The sequence below is a fragment of the Penicillium subrubescens genome (assembly GCF_028828155.1).
Source record: "Penicillium subrubescens strain IBT 31985 chromosome Unknown utg000003l_segment0_segment0, whole genome shotgun sequence".
Lineage (NCBI taxonomy): Eukaryota > Fungi > Ascomycota > Eurotiomycetes > Eurotiales > Aspergillaceae > Penicillium > Penicillium subrubescens.
Genome location: NW_026643153.1, coordinates 1,053,970 through 1,077,545, shown reverse-complemented (window position 1 = coordinate 1,077,545; position 23,576 = coordinate 1,053,970). Strand labels below are relative to the sequence as shown.

General features: G+C 47.8%; 7 protein-coding genes across 7 annotated transcripts; 4 read left to right on the top strand and 3 right to left on the bottom strand.

Annotated features, from left to right (window-relative positions):
* Window positions 1-3,009: 3,009 nt before the first annotated feature.
* N7473_004444 (uncharacterized protein) lies at window positions 3,010-3,198 on the top strand (the record flags this gene model as incomplete). The annotated part of the gene is made up of 1 exon (XM_057150384.1): window positions 3,010-3,198. The coding sequence occupies one exon, from the start codon at window positions 3,010-3,012 to the stop codon at window positions 3,196-3,198; it is 189 nt and encodes a 62-aa protein (XP_057010494.1).
* Window positions 3,199-3,260: 62 nt separating this feature from the next.
* On the top strand, window positions 3,261-4,256 carry N7473_004443 (uncharacterized protein; the record flags this gene model as incomplete). The annotated part of the gene is made up of 1 exon (XM_057150383.1): window positions 3,261-4,256. One exon carries the CDS (start codon window positions 3,261-3,263, stop codon window positions 4,254-4,256), a length of 996 nt encoding a protein of 331 aa, XP_057010493.1.
* Window positions 4,257-6,815: 2,559 nt separating this feature from the next.
* Window positions 6,816-7,466, bottom strand: N7473_004442 (NAD(P)-dependent oxidoreductase; the record flags this gene model as incomplete). The annotated part of the gene is made up of 1 exon (XM_057150382.1): window positions 6,816-7,466. The coding sequence occupies one exon, from the start codon at window positions 7,464-7,466 to the stop codon at window positions 6,816-6,818; it is 651 nt and encodes a 216-aa protein (XP_057010492.1).
* Window positions 7,467-8,716: 1,250 nt separating this feature from the next.
* Window positions 8,717-9,670, bottom strand: N7473_004441 (uncharacterized protein; the record flags this gene model as incomplete). The annotated part of the gene is made up of 2 exons (XM_057150381.1): window positions 8,717-8,776; window positions 8,822-9,670. The coding sequence occupies 2 exons, from the start codon at window positions 9,668-9,670 to the stop codon at window positions 8,717-8,719; spliced, it is 909 nt and encodes a 302-aa protein (XP_057010491.1).
* Window positions 9,671-10,208: 538 nt separating this feature from the next.
* On the top strand, window positions 10,209-11,431 carry N7473_004440 (uncharacterized protein; the record flags this gene model as incomplete). The annotated part of the gene is made up of 3 exons (XM_057150380.1): window positions 10,209-10,534; window positions 10,743-11,362; window positions 11,418-11,431. 3 exons carry the CDS (start codon window positions 10,209-10,211, stop codon window positions 11,429-11,431), a joined length of 960 nt encoding a protein of 319 aa, XP_057010490.1.
* Window positions 11,432-12,246: 815 nt separating this feature from the next.
* On the bottom strand, window positions 12,247-13,408 carry N7473_004439 (DUF2841 domain-containing protein; the record flags this gene model as incomplete). The annotated part of the gene is made up of 4 exons (XM_057150379.1): window positions 12,247-12,476; window positions 12,528-12,713; window positions 12,764-13,213; window positions 13,276-13,408. The coding sequence occupies 4 exons, from the start codon at window positions 13,406-13,408 to the stop codon at window positions 12,247-12,249; spliced, it is 999 nt and encodes a 332-aa protein (XP_057010489.1).
* Window positions 13,409-21,495: 8,087 nt separating this feature from the next.
* N7473_004438 (uncharacterized protein) lies at window positions 21,496-22,319 on the top strand. The gene is made up of 3 exons (XM_057150378.1): window positions 21,496-21,746; window positions 21,808-21,967; window positions 22,037-22,319. The coding sequence occupies exons 1-2, from the start codon at window positions 21,708-21,710 to the stop codon at window positions 21,892-21,894; spliced, it is 126 nt and encodes a 41-aa protein (XP_057010488.1). The 5' UTR covers window positions 21,496-21,707; the 3' UTR covers window positions 21,895-21,967; window positions 22,037-22,319.
* The last annotated feature ends 1,257 nt before the right edge of the window (window positions 22,320-23,576 follow it).

The following is a 23,576-nucleotide window of genomic DNA, read 5'->3' as shown; positions in this document are numbered from 1 at the left end:
TCATGAATCGAAGGCTTTTGAGCACCCCCTGGATAATGAAATGAACAAGGGATTCGATGTCATCAGCGGCCGCTTCAAAATTGAAATTGACTAAAATCTTTCCGTCTCTGATTGGTTAAATGAGGCGGAGCGGAGACGATGTCGTGATGACTCAGCTGCTGTTCCAGCCACACATCAATTCGATGCTATGCAATTGAAGCAGAGGTCTCCTGGGAGGGGACAGCCAATTTGCCGCTCCCATTTTTAGACCGCCCTCGTGGCGCGCAACTTCTAAAATTGTGACACCTCGGGAACGTCTAGTATGGCCCTGACCGTCCTAGCTCGTGAGACGATATCTGGTTTACCTCTCGGTTGAGCTTCCCAGTATACTTGACGTGCTTTTATTTTGATATGAGGCAGTTGCTGCTCGGGAACGAAGCCGCAAGACTTGAAATAGTCCCTGCACTATCTACACAAAGACCAAGTTGATTTTTACGTTGTATATATGGCTATGTATCTCCTTAGAAATCTGAAAAAAACCCAGCTTCCTTTGATTTACAACAGCTGTAAAGGCGTCCCTACTTCCTTCTTGATTCCCTCCGAATTTTTTTTAGCCTTAGACAATCCACCAGTATGTTGAAGTGAGGAGGAAACGGATGAGAGCATTATACGCAACTAGGCAGCCTGGATGGGATGAATTGGAGACTTGATACCGTAGTTGGAGGGCCGCCACTGTACCTGAGGGGAGACCGAGAGAAGAGGTACCGGCTTTATCAGTAGGGATGGAATCTCTTCATCCAGACACTAGGGGTGTCTGGAAGCCCAAGCCTCTCTCAGCCCTCCGTCATCCTTCTTCGCTCCTCAAATCCGCCAACCCCACTGCTCCACCCGATCGAACTACCCCACCACCCAACAACAAACCTCTCCACCAAATCCCGATCACCTACTCTACTATCGCTGCTAGAGCCCTCTTATTTTATAGCCAAGCGCTTACCGCTGTCACCCCTGCCCAAGTGGCCCAGAATCGCTTGTACTGCAAGCTTCTCGCAGCCTTTGGCTGAACAGCGTGCTGTTTTGCCTGCGGATCGACTAAGCCCTTGTACACACTCCAGAAAAATCCTATCAAAGAGATGCAGCAACGTCACTTGGCACAATGTATATGGCCGATCATCTATCGTGACTTGAAGCCCGTCTTTGAGATGCCCGATACTGTCATACACTCAAGCACCGCATCTCCATCACCCCAACGCATGAACGTCGAGTCATCCACCGAACAGTCATCTATGATAATGATACTCGAACCAGGACCAAACAAACCTCAGCCGACTTGCTCTTCTGAGTCTTCTCGGCCTCGTCAACCCCACCCCCCTAAAGAATGGGATCAAACAAAGTCAACTTACGTTGACAGTTCAACACATCAATCAACGTTGACCATTGACTGCTAACATCAACTGCTAACGTTGAGTGCTGCGTTCGGAATTCTCATGTAGATACATGAGAATGAGCATTGACCTGTAGCGAATGAGTCAACGAATTTGTGGTTCACAAGAAACGCCGCTCTCTTATCGGAGTGAGCACCGTAGACGATCTCAGTGGCGATAGATTCCGGGAAGATAGCCAGTTTCTGGACCGAAGATATAGTACAGTAGTAGAAGTAGCGATTCTTTCAAGGCAACCAGACAGTATTTGTTGTGATCTCAACATCAATTAGTAATTAACGTATCGCCATCTTGAAGTACTGCTTTACATACCATGTGTCACATCCGTGAGACTCGATGAAGATCAAGATCGTCTTGTGGATTGCTACGGAGGGTTGTTCTTTGCGAGCGCCACACGGATAGGACGATTCCACCAAAATATGCAGCGAACAGCCCCATATAACCAAGGACCGCCCCCGAAAGTGGTTTGCGATAAGTGCATTCGTAGCCCGCAAAAAATTCAAGGACAGACAAGCCGTAGAGGACCAAAACCAGACTTGCTTTAAAGCACTCATTTGGCGTCAAGTCATCGTCACTGTGGTACCACAGCACAAGGGACACAACGGCAGTAATGGCGGCGGTAACACCAGACACTTAAAAAACATCTCTGTTATAAGGGATAAATGCAGTCCATATCCGTGCAATTGCTCGCAGACGAATGTGACGGAAAGCAAACTGAACGCGATAAGTGAAAGACATTTAAGTATCTCCGCATAGTATCTCTCTGTGCGCAACACAAGGATGGAAGGCTGGCACTTCTCAGCCCCAACTTCTACCATGACTGGAATAGGCCTGGAAAAATTTGAGTATGGTTGTACTATCCGGGGACGGTCGCAAGATTTTCAGGAGATCCTCAGAGTGATATACTCGCGTCCTGTACAGGCCGTGCTGGCTGATCTCCTCTGAGAGACCCTATTTTCGGCAGAGCTTCCACGGACAGAGTGTCTCCCTTGCTATGAAATATTCTCAGCGTTTGTGAACGTGCACGTACGGTTCAGGACGTAATGTGTACTAGAAGTGATGATGTATGTTGAGCTCTCAACCCTCATCGAATTCTTTTCAACTGCCGGAGATGACCGCGACACTGAAGTGAGTCTGATTGGGATGTGAAATATCGACGTGTACTTCTAGCCCTAAAGTCTAAACGTAACCAACCATTCGTTGATCAGCTTGCGCCTGCTGTCGTCATTCAACGTTGACGGTGGGTAAGAAACAAAGAAGTCTTTCCTTATGGAGCCTGAAAAATGCAGAATACATTTGACAAATGGTTGTTGATTAGTCAGCATCACTTTCTTGACTTAGCTAACTATCGTTGGATCCTGTATCTTGGGCGTGTCTCAATTGTCTCGAACCTCTGCAGGGCAAAGCAAGCTGAAAACCGACGGAGCGATCGGCCACTGTATCAAAGAGGGGCGTCGCAAACTGTTGCGGGTGGATCGCGGCCTGAGTTCCACCACAACCGGGCCATTCTTCAGAAGGGTTAATCGAACACCCACGAACACAACCTTCAGATGAGACAGTAATTACAACCGATAATGTTACACTAACCATCATGTACCTCAAGGGGAAGAGTTTGAAATGGCATCTTCATGGGGTTGGAGTGACCGTCACGGATGGATCACCAGAGTTGTCTGTTCTGAAACTGATTGCCCCACTGTTTAGCGAGTTCCCGCCAGGGGCGCGACAGAGTGCGTTTCCGCCCCTGAGGCACTTTGACACGGAACTTGCGGTGTACACATAACTACGACAATCCAGACAAAGCAACAATCCAAGCTCCTTGGGTTAGGGGTGCAGCTCTGGAAAATGGGCCGCTCATTGAATAGGGGAATCCTTCAAAACTCGCCAAAGAATAAGGAATACCCTTATCCTCCGTGGTTCTTTCGCGTCCTCGGTCCTTATGTCCTTAGCGATCGTTCGCCCTGTGGCTACGAGTTTGATGAGGACCTCTCTGATCTAGAGGAAAAGGGAGCAGAGAGTTATGAAGAGTGGCCAACGAGGAAAAGAAGAAAATTTGAGGATAGCGATCGGGAAAGCGACGAAGACGAAGACGAAGACGAAGACGACAGTACATCTGAGAGATCACATGCTGATTCTTTGGCCGACGTTTACTATGAATTCAAAGAAATACGCGAAGAACGAAAAAGGGAGCTTGAACGGGAACGACAAGATATACTCGACATGATTCAGTCCGAAAGCGGAATGGAAAACAAGGTCAACCAGGCATACCGTTCTTTCATGGACGCCCCAAAGGAGGACAAACTGACCTCCATGCCGTCTCTTCATGCCACCACTTACATCATTCATTGCCGAGACCAACCTAGATATTTTTACAATGGATTGGGACCGGGATATGTTGAATTTTACCACCTATCAGTGGAGGATAATTTTGGTTCCAATTCACCGCCAGATTTTGACCAGAAGAGGATATACGGGCATATCTATATCAACGCAAGCAACAGCATCGAGTTTGAACCATTTGATCCACCGGATGAATTCAGTGGGTCGGATTTCATAATATCACCTTTCCCGAGTGGCCCCCATGAAGTGCGAATCAAGTTTTTCAGCAAGGATTACATCAAAATGAGTATCCCTAGAGAGCTGGCATTTGAGAATAAAGATCCGCCTGCCGATGCTCCTGATGTCTTTGAGTACGTGGGTGTTCGGCGCGATTGGGAAAAGTGGAAGGCAGAAAGAAAAAGAATGTGGGAGGAAGCGGAGAAAAATCGGCCCCCTTCACCTCGCGACAGTTGGTTCGAGAGAACCCATCCGAGGGGGTTCTGGAATCAAGGACGGTGGTAATACCTTGATACTAGCCTTGGGACTACATGACAGGCAAGGAATCTCCGTACGGACTAGTATTCATAAGACTAATTGAAGTGATTGAGTTTTGTCTAAGTGCAGAGATTCGTTGAGAAACCCCCAGCAGACCACCAGAGCGTGTTGCGACGCCCTACTGCCGAGATACTCTCTGGCACTTTGCGGTTATTCCGCAGGGCCACGCGAGATCCAACCTTACTATATCCAATAACACAATGCTACATATCACGTTCGAAAAGCTGATGATCAACATCCACGAGAGCATAATCATTATGGCTCTGAGATTCCAGGAGTGCTCTAAAAGGTCAACCATCCAGCTTTGGGAAGAAGTAGAGATATACAGTCAACTTCCACATTCTCCACGCCCGGCGCGGTCACACATCCGCATTCTTCACCATAATTTGGTGGATGGACCCACTTTTATGCATTTTTCCATATAATCTGCCCATTTCCTGCACACTCAGGGTGTGCAGGTTATTTTTCGTTAATATTCACCCTCGCGTAGAGTAGAGCTACTTACTAAGGTGATTCGCTAGGTAGCTAACCAAGAGGTCGACGAGGAGGTTACTAATAACTAGGAGGTTACCGATGACTAGGGGGTTGCTTAGGAGATTGAGCAGGAGGGTGCATCTCGCCGCCGCCGACGAGGTATATCGAGCAGCTCGATAATCTCGCCTCTAAGGACTCGAAAGCGGTACCAATTAAATCCAGAAGATCATGAACGTATACAGGCGTCTGGGCTAACCCTGCGGTCCTAGTCGCGATCGCAGAATTGAGGGGTATCGATCGCACCCTTAAGGGGGAGGAGGATTAGTGAATAGGAGGAGTGGTTCGATATCAGACTGCTGTCATATTTGAATTTTGATTGAGAATGTGAAGGGCTGAAGCCGACTTGATTCAATCTAGCTAGGCCACGAACTGTTTACAACAATCTTAAGGAGAAAGGAAGGAAAAGGGAGCTGCCGTGTTTACGTATTGCTGAATTAGGGCGGAAGGCCACGGTCACGTGGTCATCCAACAGTCAGACTCCTGGAGACTGCGATATCTCACAGGGCAGCCACCGCAGTCTCCACTTCCACTTCCGCTTCCTCGTCGTAAACATTCCGCATATGCTTCACGAATGATAGTAGCTGCTGGCGCCGGTACTAAATATCTGTCAAATCGATACGAGCTTTGGCCTTCGCATCGTTCTGGCCGGTGATAAGGATGAGCATAAAGAAAGTTTCGATAATACTGGGAAACTCACTGGTGTTGCCACTCCCGGCATTCAAAGAGCAGGTGATGCACTGTAGGTATATTAGGGCTCATCCAAGAAGCACGGAGAGAGACGCTATACTTAGAAAGCATAGGTCATCCAGGATGTAGATATCAGGGTTGCAACGAGCTCCCAGGTCCCTTAGTTTCGTTATTTTGCTCTTTTGATCCAAATATAGCATCCCCGAGTTGTGTACAGTATACGCGTCAAACTACCTCCAGATCTCGATCCGTTACTAGCTTCGGGGTTGGATAATATGAATTCTGCAGGCATTAGTGGACTTTCCATCAGATAGCATTGGCGACGTACTAGCTGAGAGCCAAGAAAGGCCCAAAATCCCGAAGCATCCGCCGAAAAAATATACACTTGGCCCGTCTCACGGAGACGTATACCCAGACAGACATCTGCATCGCACGTCTTGCTGTATTCGCATGCCTTTGTCATCAGAGTTGATTTACGACGACACTGTTTCTGGCGCTTTGCTTTATTGGTCGGAACAAGTCGACTCGGTCGGGTGTGTGTTGCAGCAGCCATTTCTAAGCAGCCACTTCCACGAATAAAGAGATACCTCAAGCGTCCCTCTTAGACAAGGGAAGGAGAGGGGAAATAAAACAAGGGAGCTAACTAGCTAAGTAGTCTCAATTTTGCTGCGGATCAGCATTTTTTTATACTTGCACAAAGTCACGGTTTCGCTAACTATGCTCAAAGGCGAGAGTAGAACACTGTTACGTTGGAAAATCCTATCCTTTGGGATCAAAAACTGAATGTAGATAATTCGGTGAAGACTATGTTTAACCAACAGCTCTTCCCCAGATTTTGCAAGCTCCGTTTTACAACACCTGGATTATTGAAAATAAAGTGCGGTTTCACCGCCCGCCGTTCTCTTCCGTTGACCGCGTTGAAACCACAATTAAACGGGTCATTTAGGTCGCTTGGGTCTAGAGGTGCAATATAACCGAGGGCAAGAAAAAAAGACAGTAATTAATTAACGGTCAATTAACTGAGCATCAACCGTCGCAAAAGACCTACGTGCTAGGTCTCTCAAACTGGTACAAGCAACTCATAAATATGATGATGGTTGAACAAGCAAAGCCGCTGGCACCTCTTGACACGCCTAGAATATCAAGATCCTCAAGCACAACATTTTTCCACCGTTGTGTCCGCAGGGCGTCTTGTCATACCAAGTTGTGGGTAGTCTCGATAGTTACCCAGTTCGCCAGGCAATCGCGAGCAGCCACACCCAACAAGAGATAATAAAGAGACCTATACAGTACCGGGACATCCCATTAGTTCGTTATCACCGGAGTGCTTCGATCCCAAGTGCTCTTCTCAGCAGCATCCACCAGACACGCCGCCACACTAGCCCTCGAGATCCCACCCAAGCCCGCGAAAACACCGAGTCCTTTCCCATCGTCGCCAAAGAACTGAACGGGCGCTTTTTTCGCCATAGTAAGTCTCGCTGCCCTAAACAACACGAATTGTAATCCGCTCTTCTTGAGCGTCTCATCGACCTGATGATGGTCCTCGAATGTATGCCCTAAGCTGGTGCGGGAAATTGCGAATCTCATAAGCACAGTGATATTTGGAAACGAAGACCCAACTCCAAAGGAAGACAATGTCGCAATTTTGGAAACACGATGGCTTTTCATGGCAGCGATGAGGTTTTCGTGCGCGGTAGTCATGATTCGAGTCCCCTTTACTTTCGGGGATGCTAGCGTGACGATCACGGCAGTTGGGAGGTCGCCTTTGACTGCGTTGAAAGCCCTTTCAATGTTCGAAGGTTCTACTGGTGTGCCCTTCACAATGGTTAGGCCTTCCTTGCCTGGAAGTGTAGAGGGATTTCGAATCAAGGCTGTAACCTTGATGCCGCGCTGTAATGCTTCATCGATGACGAAACGGCCAGTCTCTCCATTGCCACCAATAACAAGGACACGCATATTGAAGATGCTGTTGCGCTGTGGTAGGGTGCTGACTTTGTTCCTAACCGCGGGGACGTGGTTTGGTTAAGACCGTAGTAAAATGCTTTAAGTGAATTTTTTAACTTTGTTAAGATCAATCGATGATGAACTGGATAGATGCTTTGGAACGACACATAACCGACGAGCTCCTAGGAGGTATATATAGCTGTGGCATAACTCTATCGAGGATTTTAGGGCTGAGTCGACGTAAGGACCGGCTACAATAAGGTCTTGGGCATGTTGTGAAGCCTAGTTAGTGCTTGCTCAGCTACCGCAAGGCAGTAAGCGACGCGTAGGCTGTTGACCTCATCAATATGCCTGTTTGCGGCCACCTCTGTAGTCAGAAGTCCGTGTGGTCGCTCGGGGCTCGCTAAAGGCAGAGTCCGTAGAATTACAAATCCTGTTGCTTACGAGGGGGGGCGATACCTGCTTTGTCCTTTGACCACCTTTGACCGATAGTTAAGGTAGATTGTCCGTCTTCCGCTTAGTCATTCAACCATTTCTGGATTTCAAGCCTGCCATATAACCTAACTACCACCAGACGGGATCCGGATTTGTCATACTCGTATTTTTTGATCGAGCTGAAGGATGATGGGTACTCGTGACTATTAGCTTACCTACACCGATCCGCGTTGTGGGTGAGCCATAACGTAACGGGATACCACACCATAATGAGATAAGTACCTTTAGCTAAGCTTGTGATTGTACGCACTATAGAGGAAGATCAGGCGTGCATCATACCACGGGCGTTTCGTCTATGTGTGATGCAAAAGCGCATTTTTCAAAGTAAAGCGAAAAGAATGGGTTTTGTCGCCAGTTGACACCCGGCCTAGCCAGCCAATGTGCCTGGGTTCGTGAGATCAAAAGACTTGTGTCCCATATGGACCGTCGTCAAAAGACCTGGAGCCCATGTGGCTACTCAGCCATAGCAGCCGCCAGTTGACAGATTGGAAGTGTTGAATATCACGGTGGCTGAACCTTATGAACGGTGGCTGCACCTTGGCAGGGATTGGGAACAGACATATATACTCGGCATCTGGCCCCTGTAATATAAGATATCAACTGAATATACAACAATTATCAATCTTACCATCACCCATCTCAACAGGAAGCCCTGCTTGACCTGGAGCAGTGGACGTACGTCCAAAGTGGGTCCGTGTCCACATCCTCAGGCCTTGGCCTCCAGTCAACTGTTCTGGGTCACGGGACCTAAAGCCAAAGCCCTATCGCTACAGCTTCTCCACCATGGCCCACATCTCCAGATAATCTCGGCGTTCCGTGATGACGAACTAGTGTCGGAAAAAGCGCCCCTGTATGTCCAGTGGTTCCCCTACTATGTCAATGCGCGTCTCAGACGAGTGAAACGGCCTACTCCCAGCCGTTCGTTTATACTCCAGTTGCAGCGCGTCGCCCAGGTTACTCTGCAAAATATCAAGATCAGGATGATCTTTAGGTGTTAACTGGACTGCCTGGCGAGCGAGGCGGATCGCTTCTTCGAGGCTATCTGTATCCCCTGTCTGTTTGTGCCGTAGTTGAAGCAGTTGCTGTAGGCCGTCGAGCCACCTTGGATATTCCGGATGGTTTTCTGATATGGCTTTGAGTGACTGGCGAGAGTCCTCGATCGCCTCATCGATGTCGTCTATCTTGTGTGTGCGTCTACACAACAGACCAAAGAGGTTTGCCACGTTGTTAAGCCTCCCCTCCAAATTAGGATGGTCTCTAGGCGTGAGTTGGACGGATTCACGAAAGATCCGGATGGCTTCTTTGAGTTCGACTATCTTCTTCGTTCGTTCATACAGCACGTGGTATGCGACCCCTAGATTGTTGAGCCTCAGTTGATGATCAGGGTGATCTTTAGGTGTAAGCCGGACCGCCTGGCGACAAATTTGGATCCCCTCTTCGAGGTCCTCCGTCTTCCTTGTGCGTTCACTACTCGCTAAAAGCATACCTCCTAGGTCGTTGAGCCTCGCTATAAAATCGGGGTGGTCTTTGGGTGTGAGCTGGACTGCCCGGCGTTGAATCTGGATTGATTCTTCAAGATCCTTTATCTCCCTTGTGCGTTGATACTGCATTCGAAGCCCCTCCGCTAGTTCGTGGAGCCGCCCTGCAAATTCAAGGTGGTCTTCAGGCGTGAGCTGGACTGCCTGGCGACGGCTCTGGATTGACTCATCAAGGTCATCCATCATGAGGGTTGATATTGCAGTTGAGGCCCCGTTCTCAGGTGGTAGACCTGCTTGGATGTCCCGAGTCTTGCAGGATTTAAATTTGCCCTCCAGAACAGAGCCCCAAGAACCGCTTAAAGGACCCGGGGGGGGGGGGGGGGGGGGGTTGGAATGAAGTGCAGGCACTGAGTTTTGGGGTGTGGGAGTGGGGCAAGATAAATGTGGGAGGGGCCAGGGTATTAGGAAAGACAGGTGTTATTTCCATTTGTTTCCGTCTCACTTTGGGGAGGCAGGTTCTAGGCCCCAATCCTACCTGTTTGGGATTAGTGCGACCTGTGCAAGAGAATGGTCTATCCTTGATCCCCCTCCCCCATTTTCTCTTTTCCCGACTTCCATTGACCAAAACAGGTATGGAAGAAGTCTTTCAATCTCTGCCCGCTGGGAAGATCCATGAACTGATGAACTGCTAGTGTTTTGTGGAATCGGTGACTGTAGCGATGAGCCCATCAAACAGCATGTCCTCGCCATTTCCAATTTTGGTGAGCTCTCGAGTCGCAGCATGGAAAAACTTGTATACCGACGCATAGAAGTCCATGATCAAAGGCTGCAGGCAGGACTTACAGATCCACCGCCAATACTTACACCCCGACATAGCCCGAACCTTGACGCAGCGGCGAATGAAAAGCGTGGGTCATACCGATTCTTGTCGACATCAGATAAACGAAGCAGGCCAGACTACACAGGGCTAGATGGGGCGCCTACGAAGAAGAAAAGGAGACGCAAAGATAAAACTAAGGGCGGCCATGGGGCGAATGATAATACGCAGAAGGAAAAAGAAGCTGTGGTAACTCAGGAAGGGGGCTCCTCTCCCGCAACCCTCGACGAGTGAGAAACTAGCGGAGATTGCCCCCTGCCTCCAGCTTCAGGCGCTCTCAAACCAGCCAGTCATCCCCATGAACACCCAAGGGATCGAAACGGTTCTGAACAGGGTGCCAGATAGTATCCTAGAGAATATACTCATCAATTGTGTGCGGTTGAGCGATCAGCTTGGAAGGTACGGGCAACGATCTGCACAGACAACTGTGACAACCAGGGTCAAGACTATTCAAAGCTTCGTTGATGAAATTATCCAGCTAGACTACTCCGATGCTATCCAAGCGATCAAGCAAGAAAACGCCTTTTCAGCCAGCAAGAACATCCAGACTCGGTACAACGAAACCGCGTATTGGGAGATCATAGAGAAAGGTGCAGACCTCCTCGATCCGAAGAGTCTGCCAACCCCTAAAGGGCCTCTCGATGAGTTCACAATTGCCGAGAAGGTTGCGACCGAGCGCTTCATGAGAGAAGCGGGTTATGGCCTCAGCCTTGCTAACCAGCGTCAGTGCCGCCTTTTCTGGAAGAGGCTTTGCCAGATGCGGAAAATGGGCGTTGACAAGATTCTCCTATATCGGACTAAGGAGTTTGATCGCTTTTGCAAGACCTATCCGTCAGAAGACGGGGCGTCCCTGGTACAAATGGTTCGACTCTGGGAAGATATGTACGGCTTGCAGATCAAACAGCTGGAAAGCCGGGTAATTCAAGAGAGTATGGGCGATCTCACGGGAAGACTGTGGCCCAGTGAGCCTAAGAGATTGAGGATTTCACATGTTGCATGGGACGGTTCGAGTAACCAGTGCCTCTCTGACGAGGAAGCTATCACTTTCCAATCGAGAGGTCCGCATCAGCCATCATCCGCACCGTTTGGTGGATTTCTTGACTTACATTATAGGACAGAGGGGATAAGAAATAAGTCTGTATTTATCACCATACTACTGTACCCAAAAAAAAAAATTCTTTTCTGTTTGCCCCATCATTTCAGTTCAGGAAGGAGATTTTCTTGGAGTTTTGGCTGCAGTTTTGTGTTGTTACCAAGTTCGTGTAACCGCTTGGTGCCGATGCGGGCTCAGCCACACCGAGTTCCCGAACCAGATGTCATACGTGGTCCTCGGGGTGCGAACGCAGACGACTTGTACATCGTGCGTAGCGGTGGTGCTCAATGACGGGGTTTGGATGTGTTGCGGTAGCGGTGTGGAGGTACCCGAAGGAATTTTCATCTTTGTCTTCATTGTCCAAGAGATCGAGGGAGCGTTGGATGCCAGTTCGAAAGCAGCTACGGTCTTTGTCAGATCACTGGTAGTTCACCGAGGGACCAACGTTAACAAAACATGCAACACCCGATTTGCTTTTCCTTCGCAGGTGCAAAACGTCTCTAAATTCCATATTGATTGGAAATTTGTACGGCACTACCTAGACAGGAAGCTCTGCTATAAATCCTGATTCACTCTAGTGGCATAATATATTTTCTTGGAATCCAGAGGAATGTGGATTGAATTATTCTTTTTGATAAGACAGAAGCGACTGTGTATAGAAGTGAAAGTCCAAATAACAGCTCCTGTTAGAAGATTTTTCCGTAATGATCAACTTGTAAGCTCCACGGATACCGGAGGCACTTACTCGGCGTTTTGCTCAATCAGACCACCGAGACATCCGTTCAAGAAAAGCTAAAAGCCGCCAATAAGATGTGGCTCATACCATCTGATAGGCTTTTGCTAACCATCTTATCCACTGGTGGCGTGTGAGAGCGGGCAAATTTGCCGGCTTTGTATCATCGAAGAGCCATAATCACAGGGCGGATGTCTATCGTCGCGGGAGCCCTGTCTATCATTGTCGGCATCTAAAAGTAGACCAGGGATAGCAGGTACGCTGTGAGGTGACACGTGAGCTTGGTGGATGTCATGAACGTCCACAGGGAGCAGAGTCTGGGTCGTCTGAATTAGGGTGTTGGGATCTAATTCAAATCAATGCCATGATCTTGTCGCAATCGCGTGGATAAACCTACCGATCTCTCCTTCCAAAAATTGCTCTTCCATCTGTCGCACGAAATAAATCTCATCCAGAACTTGCAGCCGAATTGCCGGCGTTATATAGCGGCGCAGGTCGAGACTGGCCCTCCGGAGCTTGTCCGCAGTGACTCCGTGGGTGTCTTTAAGATCACATAGTATATGAACCAGGAGTCGAATTCGGTCTTGAAGTCAATCAGCATTGGAGCCTAACCATCGATGTATTACGACTTACCGCTCTTCAGTAGGTGATCAGGTTCCCGATGTATCGTACCAGCAGGCCACCACCCAGGCTTAGTAAGCTCGGTGTCGATCTGTTGTATTATGCCGGAGACGACTTTGCGCCCGTTGTAAGGATAATTTACCTGCTTTCGCGGCTCGAGGAGTTTTATATATGATTTGGCGATGGCTCGGCAATTTAATTGCTGAAAGTTTTCAAATGCCTTTTCATAATACTGCCGCAGTAGGTCCCTGTTACTGACTCGGAGAATCGTCTGTCTCAGTGGTGCTGGAGGGTTTGGGGTAGGCTTAGGTCGAGGTCGCTTTAAGGCACGTCGCTTTTGCCGGCTCCGTTGAGACTGCAATTCGCAAGGTATCAATTCGACGGGTTTAGTATGGCTGTTGGCGCACGCCCAACCAGCGTTCGGCTCCATATTCCATGGGTAAGGGGAAGGGTGTTGTTGGTCTGCGAATATCGAGAATAGTTAGTTCGTACTAAAGGCAATCGTGCCAGGGCTGACCACCCACCGGGTTGAGAACTCGAGATCACCGCTTCCATAAAACGGCCCGCTACATCCGGCGTGAAGATGGCTCCGCCGCGCCCCGCAAGCAAGGGTGAGGTCTCAACCAGGAGATTGCCATCGTGATCAATATAAATCATCGCAAAATTTGGGTGCAAGATGTTTAGGATCTGCTCGAAAGATATCGATTAGCCAACATTCTACCAGTGAACAGACCCTGGACTCGTTCATACACAGGTTAGATCAGAGAAGATATCACATTGTATTGTCCTGGCAGACAGCCATCGTAGCACCCTAGTTCGAGTTCTTCACCGGCTATTTGTGGCCGAGTCAAATCCATTGTGTTGGTCAAGGGCGATATCACAGGTATACCGAGCCTCGGAGCCTCGATACCGAAACAGTTCAGATTCGAGCTGTAGAAACGCAGCAATCCGTTTAATAATGCAATAAGGGCAAGCGTAGGCGGTGCAGTTGAAGTCTCGCGTGGCTTGCCCCAGATATATCGTATTACTCAGGGAGTTCGGGCTAGGCGTAGCCGACGAATATTGAACACGGTGACCCGGCGAAGAAAAGTGGGAGTGTCAGAGTGCGTGTAATAGAAAATGCTGAACGCAAGGGGTGGCCCAAAAAAGAAAAGAGGGGCAGTAAGGTGCATGTATCGACCGTATGTATATTTCAAGTAATTGTAAGCCGCTTATCATGTGATAGCCTCAAAACAATACCTTTCACAATGTTCGGAAATAAGCTAGCTCATATATACATTAGCGTATTTCAAGATGGTGTTCGGGAAAGAATCTGTCACAGCAAGCTAATACAGTATGGCATGGTATGCGTATACGGGTCTATTCTACCAAGGGGAACCAATTACATGGAAGCAAAGTTGATTGATTCAAGAAAGGTCTAAAGAACGTGGTAAACAGAGGGCATTTTAAATACCCATCTGTCTATTCCGATAATCGGATGAAAGGAGCGGGGTTATGCCAAAGTACTCGGCAACCAATGAGAGGAGGCTGCATGTAACTCTCCATTTTCCTGACAGAACCAGTCCTACTGGTTCGGTGCCGGTTCCTGTTCCCCGGAACCTTAAGCATGTTATTGGGCAATGCTGCCTCGCCGCTCACGCAGTAGCTAGTCCAATACCCTGATGATTGCTTATCTGCCTTTGCGATATCCATGCTTAGGTTTTTCGCTCAACGTCGTCGACATCGTGACTGAGTTGGAGACCACTACCATCATAAGCCACGAACATCAGATCCTGCCCGTACTGTTACTGATCCTTTGCTCTACAGATTGAGACTTCTTTAAATCTTCCTCTTCTAACAGATGTGCACTCTGATACTGTTGATGTGATCGAGGTTCTAACTACTATACATTTCTTTGCGTCCCCAAACCATCATCAAGACTACAAACCGAATATCTTTATGTATGCTCGGAGCCCCTTCGTAATCTGATTAGAGCAAACCCTATTGGTTTCGGCAGCCGTTTCCTGTTCCCCGCAACTTTAAGCTTGCTATTGCCCATTTCTACTGTAGCTGGCCAGGCCGAATACGAATATGGGAAAGCCCGATGCTTAAGGAGGAAGGAAAGGAAATTCGGAGAGAAGCAATGAAAAGAGAGCACGGAGAAGTTGATGAGCAATAAGACAACGTAGCCAGTAGCCAGCAACAACATGTCTTGGCGACCAAAATCGACGAATCAGGCTGCGAGAATGTCGAAGGGTTTCAAGCAGCGAACGCACGAAAAACTTAGCGGGCAGCTCACGCAGGGTAGTAACTGGTGACGCGCGCTCCGCAAGCTCCGCACGCCGATGCCCTGAAACGACAAGAGAAATAAAAAAGGAACGAAGGTTGGTACCCGAAAGGTAACTTTATTGGATATAACCATAAAGGGGCATAAGAATCGAAGTTTATATGGTCTGAAACCTTATCAGTTGAATATATATATATAAGCTAGAATTCTTAGCAGAAAACTTTGGGATTGTTTGTTGAGGAAGTGAAGTGAGGCACGTCGAGCACAAGTTCCAGGTGTGCTCATGTTGGCCGCAGAGGTCAAGGTTACCGCGTAGCAGTCGCAGTCTGGCGTCCTGTTTCCCAACCTCGTGGATATCAGTGATGTGGAGGAGTCTTCCACAACAGGAACACACGGCTCGTTTGCCGGCTCTCTCAATATCTTCCTCGTATCGGGCCACGGCTGAACGTATATGCGCAGGAGACAAGTGCGGGGGGAATGCATTTGACGCTTCTACACGTCTGTCTAGGTCTTGTTGCAATAAGGTCAAGGCTTGTTCTGCGAGATAATGTATTCTATTTGGGTCTGGAGGAGCCAGCTTTTTCCGTTTAGGGTATAGCCTGCTTTGGTCGCACCCAGTCCGTTGCTGGTCGCACGAAGTTTCAATGATAAGTGGATTAGGAGCCTGTTGCACACGTGGGGCGGCAGGTGCCAACAGCGGGAGAGATGTCTTATGAAACAAATTAGGACGACGTCTTGTTGAAATTTTTGGAAGCGAGTTCTAAAAGTAATCAAACTGAGATGAAGGCAGCAGAATCGGCAGTGGGTTATCATTGGATTTGTTCATAGAGTGCATATTAGGAAAGGTGGGTTATAAGAGTGCGTTAAAAATGCCGGAACGTGCAGACAGTGTGCAAGGGGAGAAGACTTTACTACAGAAGGGTGTAAATACAGACGTACTTCTAAGACCTGTATAAAAGGAGAAAGAACTAGATTTACCTTTGTCAGATCGATAAGTATGTGGTTAGCAATTCTGGATGGGCTATGACACTCGCGCCACCCTAATGAATGCAACGGGGAGGCAACGAGGGCCGATCTCCGGGTCTGAATACCAACGGCTGGTCGGAGATCAGCAAAAGTCGCAAACTTTCTTTACTTCAGCCACCGCTACCCCTAGTAAGGAATAACGTGGGAATGGACATCCGTTTGAAGAGGAAGCTTCAGGGAAGTCTCCATCTGTAGCGCAAGACCCCAGTCCGGTTGAGACGTGTAGGCGCATAAATATTAAGTTCCACATATTTCGGTAGCAATGCACGAGTGATAAACTTTGCACGAATAAATGATTGTAATAGGCGTAGTGACGGTGGTGGACATAGTAGACGGCAGTCATGATGTCGACGATGTTGGGCCAATAACCTAAACATTGTAACATATCACGAGCAGACAAAGTGTCCAACAAGCATTCACGCGTTAAATGTGTTAAAGAGGTCACCCGTCAGAGAGGAAATTAGCTAGGTCGTAGCTAAACTTGTTTTTTAAGGGAAGTTTTTTGAGAGAAGGTAGCAAATGAGAATCCCTGTTGAACGAGAGATCATGGCATCGGATTAAGAGAGCGTAGCTGAGAATCGGCTAAGAAAGATTCTTTCATGTGGTAGTAGTCGAATATATCGGGCCTAGTGGTAGACCGAGGCGTTGTGGCTGCACAGGTCATAGCGCAGTTAAAGTTGCGGAAGACAACAACAGAAGCCGATAGGATTTTCTGGAATCGAGGCAGCCCAAAACACGAGCTCCAAGTCTAACAAAATAGCGGATTGGATCAGAACAGAGAACTACAAACTCGAGTCATTTCCGGTAAGAGCTGCGTCCAACGACACTGTAAGAATAGCCTCCAATGACATCGAACGAGATCTCTCCAATGACACGAAGCACAGCAAGCCAATCACCTCGATTTTGGACGCAATTCGCCACCAATTTGTATGGACTTTTGGCAGTCTGTTGAGTCGCGAAACATATAGGGATTTGTCACGTGCGGGACATTTTCCCTTCCTCTCACTTCGTTCGTTTCAAGACAGAGTCTACTGTATCCAGCGTTCATGGCCTCATGAGACGGAGATCTCACTATGTCGTTAACGAATGAGAAACCCTTTTACTGAAATAGCCCGAATATAAGGCGCTCTCGCGGCCGAGGAAAACAGAACTCTATTACCCACCAGACGGAAGATTCGCTGGCGAATACACAACATGACGAGCTGGCATTTACACAGCTTCCGCCGGGACAAGAAAGTTAACGTTATGGTCCATAACAGAACTTCAACATTACTACAAACGACGAAGGCCTCGACGAAAAGGAGGCTTCTAGAGGCGGAACTTGGCACGAAGGGGACTTCATCGCGTTCGCCTCGCGCAGGCCCTCGATTTGTAACCCATTACACTCCTTCCTCATTTCAGGGCATTATTTAACCCGCTTGGTGGGCAGAGGGGTGAGAAGGGTGAGCATAGAGAAAAGGCTAGGTTTCTTTACGGTGTGTCAACAACGCCGTTTGCCATCTTCGAACGTCGTTACCAAAATGGCGCCTCAGTTGCCTCCAATCAAGCATGAGATAATCAAGACATGATAAATAGCATGTCACAAATGACCGAGGCTGTTATATCGCGTAGCAAAACAGTCTGAAAGATTGATAATGGTTGATCATTCTAAAATTTTCTGGCCATTGAATCTACAACCAAGATCCCCCTAAAGAGCAATGCCGGGGAAGAAAAAATCGCCATATTATATAGTATTTTCTTTAACGATAAAGAGCAATTTGGTACACTAGTAAAGGAAACAAGCTCATTCTCAACCTGCCAGCAAAGTTCTAAGTATCTTTATAACGTGTAATGCCATTTGCGCCATAAATCGTTCTATACACCGAGGCTTCTGGCGCTATCTACAGTTTGAGTTTTTAGGACGAAGTCTGAGAGAAATCGTAAGACATAATCTTTCTCTCAGGAGAAGTTCTCCGTGTATGTTCTCCGTGTATGTTCTCATGGTGTACGCCACCAATAACCGGCATTTACCTGCGAAAGTAACAAGCCAGCTGAAGTTGAAAAATTTCATGTAGTTACAACCAGGATCAAATTTTTTTTCTAGACATTATATTAAATTCAACTGGCAGATATACTATGTACAGGGCGCAACCCAGAAACTACGCTTAATTTTCATGATAACGGCATGTTCCTGCGAAATATACACTTCGCTTTCCCTAAAGAAACCAATGTCTCGCAGGGACGAGATGAACCTGTAGTATAATTTAGTATTGGCTTGACACAATCCTGGGCTTGAAAAATCAAAAATTGGCAGGAGCATCCATTCATCTGGAGAGAAACGCACCTTTCATTATCCGCCCTAACCTCCACCAAGATGGAGTAGGTTCTCTGATCGCACAACCAGCAATAATGAACAACTGAGCTCAGGAAGAGTGCCAGATTATCCAAGCCATTGAAGTTGTCGTCTCCAATGAAGAACCGGAAGCCCCTATCCCAGTCCTCCACCTTGCCCCGCAGCCTACCATGACGATCTTCAAGGACCCAGAAAATCTCGAGAAAGCCAACAGGTGTCGAGCCCCAGTATGCTAGTACAGGAAAAGATGATTTGCTTAACATGCTTGTCTTGAGATTTTCCCTTTGGACTTCTAAAGAACTGCTCTGGATAAAGCTTGTGTTAGTTGGAGACTGGTTCATCCATCCGTGGAGCAACTTCAAATCATTCATGATTCCAGGGTCAAGGCATAGGTTCGGACCACTCCATTCACTTGGCTGTGTCGTTGTGGAATATGACCTTATTGAGCTTTCCTTTGGGATTAAAGGTATACGGAACGTCATGTTCTGACCACTGCTAGGAATAAACCTCGTGTAAAACACTTCTCCTTGCCGTGGAGCTCTTGGGCGAATTAGATGTCGAATACTACCGGTAAATTTATATTAAAGTGGGATTGGAGGGTAATATAAGGGTATAAAGGTTCCAGAAGTGTTGGGCCCAGCGCCAAAGGGGAACCCTCTTCCAAAAGCATCCAATGATAGACGAGAAGCCCATACCTCATTATCACTGACTAGAAAGCGGGGCGGATCCAGAGTAAACAGATAGATCCCGGGATCCAACTGCCAGAAGGCTCGTTGACTAATGAACATCTCCAAACAGGTCTCTAGGCTCTCTTGCGAACCCACTAAGGGGTCAGCAGTCGCAATTAGTCCCATCCTCTCAAGTCTCTGCATTCGATGTTTCCCACTCAGAATGCCGTCTCCTTTCACTCTTAGACTCCACTCTGCTCCTGTATCTGTGACGAATCCTGGCAGTTCACTTCGATTCAATGTGGGAAAATGCCAGTCTGGTGCAGGTTCTTGGAAATACCAGAGAAAGGTGGCAAATAAGATCATGGCCACTTGTCTGGTAACAGCGCTTTCAGGTTTCGCGTCATTAATTGACGGCGTCGACATTGAAGAAAGATGTAGCACGTCGCTGCGAAGAGTCGGTCTTGTAAAGGAGACAGAATCGATTAGGGACTGGCCATCCCCATCAATGGACGGCTTTGCATTACTTGAGTTCTCGGTATAAAGAGATATCGACCACCCAGGTGGAAAAGAGCCGCATAAGCTGTTTTCATCGACTATAAATGTAAACCCCCTAAAGGATGGTTTGACATTGATCTGCTGCCCGTTCGGCAAGAAGTACTTATTGTACTTCATTAGAATATAGGATATGAAATGTTGAGATGATTTAGATCTCGAGAGGTGCACAAGGCTGTGTTCGTGAGTCGCGTTAAAGTGGCAATGGTGATGAAGAGTCTATACGTCAGACGACAAGTTAACATGGGGTATTGTGCCGGGGTTAGTCAGCATTGCCGACGGTCTCCCGATCGCCCAGCCGACTGCAGCGTGCTGTGCACCAACCCACACCAGCTTAAGCCTCCACTGCACTTTAATTTTCTCCGCCCAGGACGCAGAATGACCATCCCTGCTAGACGAGCGCTAGCACGCGATATAATCCTCAGTACGTTGCTAACTACACGCACACTGATTGGTCGCCTCTGGCAGTGTGCAGTGCGTGGTTCTTGTTGGAGCACTAGTCCGTACTGGGTCATGTGCTCTGGGTCGACCATGCTTGGTCAGCATATTAGTAGATTAGATCTGCAGTCGTGGTGGTCAAGCACGAGTACAACTCCCACGAGCTCGGCGCTCTCTGACACTGCCTCCCCAGACCCCCCAAACCTACTGGCAGTCGCAGTCACTATTCTTCAACAAATTGGTCCCAGATCTGCGTCACATTATCTATCGTGACATCCTCGTGGCGCCCAGTCCTATCCATGTTCGACGAACACATCGGAGACTTTGCAGCATGCGCTGTAGAGATCGGGATGGACGGGGCTTCCATGATCACTGTAAACAACATTTAGCTGAGGACGGGGCTGTAGTAAGGCGTTTACCTAGTGAAAGTATCCGCAACGATCAGATACTCCCATTGCTGAGCAGCTGTCGAAGGATGTAAGCAATAGTACTCTTAGCTGCCTTTTTTGTTCCTATGGATCTCACCGGTGATGTAGATATTCAGAGGCCGTTCACTAGCGGGGAACTCTGCAACATGCTAATTGTGAAGTAAGAAAAGCCAAAAATCCAGAAGCATCTGCTAACAAAATTTGTACCTAACCCGTCTCCCGGATACGAATGCCCGTTGTCACGTCGTAGACAAGGGACAACAAGGCACCAGCTCGAGTACAAGGAGCAACCAGCTTGTGGCGGCCCCAAAGATATGAATACAGAACTCCATGGGATAACGGCTAGGATTCTTTGCACTGATCCTAGAGCCGACGCGGCTCCCAGGAACTTCCTGTACCGCTGGGTCGAGTATTGTACTACAATGGTTGGTTAAGTTGGTTGATATCATTTACCCTGACCCCTCGCAGTAAAAAGCGATATACAGGATATGACAACTATCTATATCTGCGTAGGTACATATAGAGTGTTCCACTTCCTGAAAACGAACTTAGAGCCTCGTCGAGGCCTGCCGTGGCCTAGTTACCGTTCGCTCTGCTAGGCTGCTCTCGTGGCGCGCGACTCCGAAACCGTTGTGACGCCTCAGCGAAGTCTAGCACGGCCTTGGCCCTTCTAGTCCGCGAGACGGTGTCTGGTTTACCTTTCTTACCTTCGGTTAAGCCTCCCACCTTTACCCGGTAGCCTGAAGACCACGGCAGCGGAGCTGGACAGTCCCAGGTGTAGCCTACAGCAGCAGCTCCGGAAAAAATACACGTAGGCGAATCACAGAGTCTGTGAGCCTTATATTGCATCACATGCTTGATGCAAGCTGATCTGAATCGGGTTAGACTCAATCGAGATGCAGAGCATCCAGAAATTCTATGAGAAGGAAAGAAGGGGGAGGGCGGGGTCGGATAAAGGGGCGGTGAATTTACGTCATCGTAGCGGTGAAGAGATCGGCTAAGGAGCTGAAAGAGAAACACTTCCAATTCACAAGCGAATCACCTCATGTTAAATAACCTGAGACCTAGAGTACCTCCACGTCTTCCTTTCTTAACCAGTTGATAAGCCTTCGTCCTGAAAAACAGACCTTCTTTACTCGGTGAGTAATATGGTCGGAAATTTTGCTGGGGGAATGCGACTTGAATATGGAGGAACCCCAGAACATTTTCAACGTGTATTAAGTTCTCTGGTCGTGAGAAGGAAATGTCTGACAGAGCTCTTGACAGTTACTTTGAGCGTCGAGTAAGTATAACTTGGGCGCTCTACTATATGAGAACATGGTTGACACAGACGGTGTTAATAGAAGGAGGAGGCGCGACGACAGCAGGAGGAGGAGAAGCAAAAGCGAGAGGAGGAAAAGCAGCGAGAAAGGGAGAAATCAGACGAATAAGTGACTATCACTGACTTGGACGCTCAACTGCGTTAGAATAGGGATCAATATACGGGATGGATAGTAGTTAGAGGTAAGTAATTTAGCCACTGACTGAGACGCTCAACTATATAAGCACCGTTGACAGGGACGGAATCAATAGAAGGACGAGGAGTATATGGCGGAGAGGGCGGAGTGGGAGAAGAATTTAGATGCGAAGCTCTGGGCGCAATTTCCCGAACTTTTCGAGGACAACGGGGACGACGAGGACGACGACGAGGAAGTTGACTCCACAAAGTGAATCCCGAAAATGCCCGCTGTCGTATCTATATTATTTAAATGGTATAAGGGGGTTGAAGATTGCGAGGTCTATCTCGATAAAATATGCCTTAATATAGGTTTTCCCTGACGCGTTAGGTTTCCCTATATATATGCGAATGCAAAGGTTACAATTCTAGAGTATCTAGCTGCTCTCTGATCGATATAGTATTTTTGGTTAGCGAAAAAAAGGCCAGTAGCGGTAGCCTGGTAGTAAGCGGCCGGTTGTAGTTCATTAAGCAGCGCCAGGGCCGGATGCAACTTTCACTTCATGCTGACAAAGGTAGAAGTGAGTTGACTCCAAAGACAGAAGGTGTCCACAAGGGATGGCTCTGATTAGTGGTCTCTACGAGGGGTGAGCTGCCGCCCCGAAATGGTGGAGGCAACAGCTGGCCAAAGCCGCTTAGTGCCATACGATTAAATGTAACAGGAGCCGGGTACTGGCCCATAGAATCCACGCTTTTAGATGTACAAGAAATACAAAAGAGACAGAACTTCAGAAGCCATACACGTGATGTGATTTAGCGTGCCTACTTTGGTTTAGTGCATCCCTGCGAGTTATCGTCGCCTGCTCCGTACAAGTTTCAATGGAATCCGTCCTTCATCGCCGCTTCAACTTCTCATTATTTCTTCGCTCTCCTGCTCCTCCTGTCTCAACACCCTTCCCCCATGTGCACTTTGCTAATGAGACATTTTGCTACTGATCTAGTTCACCGACCCTTTGCGGTCCCTGAATCGAGAATGACTGTAAAATCGAGGAGTGAGCGAGATGCTTATATGTAAAAGAGGTCCCAGTCAGGCATTATTATTGTCATTGACTATTCCCTATACAGTATCGTGCTGGTCTGATGGTGGTCTCATCTGGCCGCATCAAATTTTGACTTTTGTAAAGGCTCCTGTGACAGGTGTACGACAAATCACGTTGGATATTCTTTTCTAACCTCAGAATGCAGAATTTAGGTCCGGCTTATTTCTGCTCACCTCAAATATGGGCAGCTCTTGCTACGGCGCATTTATTGATCATGATTTTGATAATGTAAGTAATCTCTGGTGGTGATATTGTCAACTTCTTCTTGCTGAACGGTTTAATGGTCTAGAAACTTGTATTTTGGAACCCGTGAATCATCGAGATTTCAGGTAGACCCAAGTTCAGAATTCCATCTTGTCGTGTTCTCTTCTACATGAGCATTTCATTCTCACTAAGTTGAGATAATCCTCCAACATACATACATTTTACTATCGTCCATTAGATCCTTAGATGCTGAGAAGATAAGCAACTCAATTCATGCATTTCTAGGAACCTATCAAGAGTAGAGTAGAGAGAGGAATGAGCGGAGCTAGATGCTCAATGACCTTGAAATAAAACCCCTCACATGCCAATATGT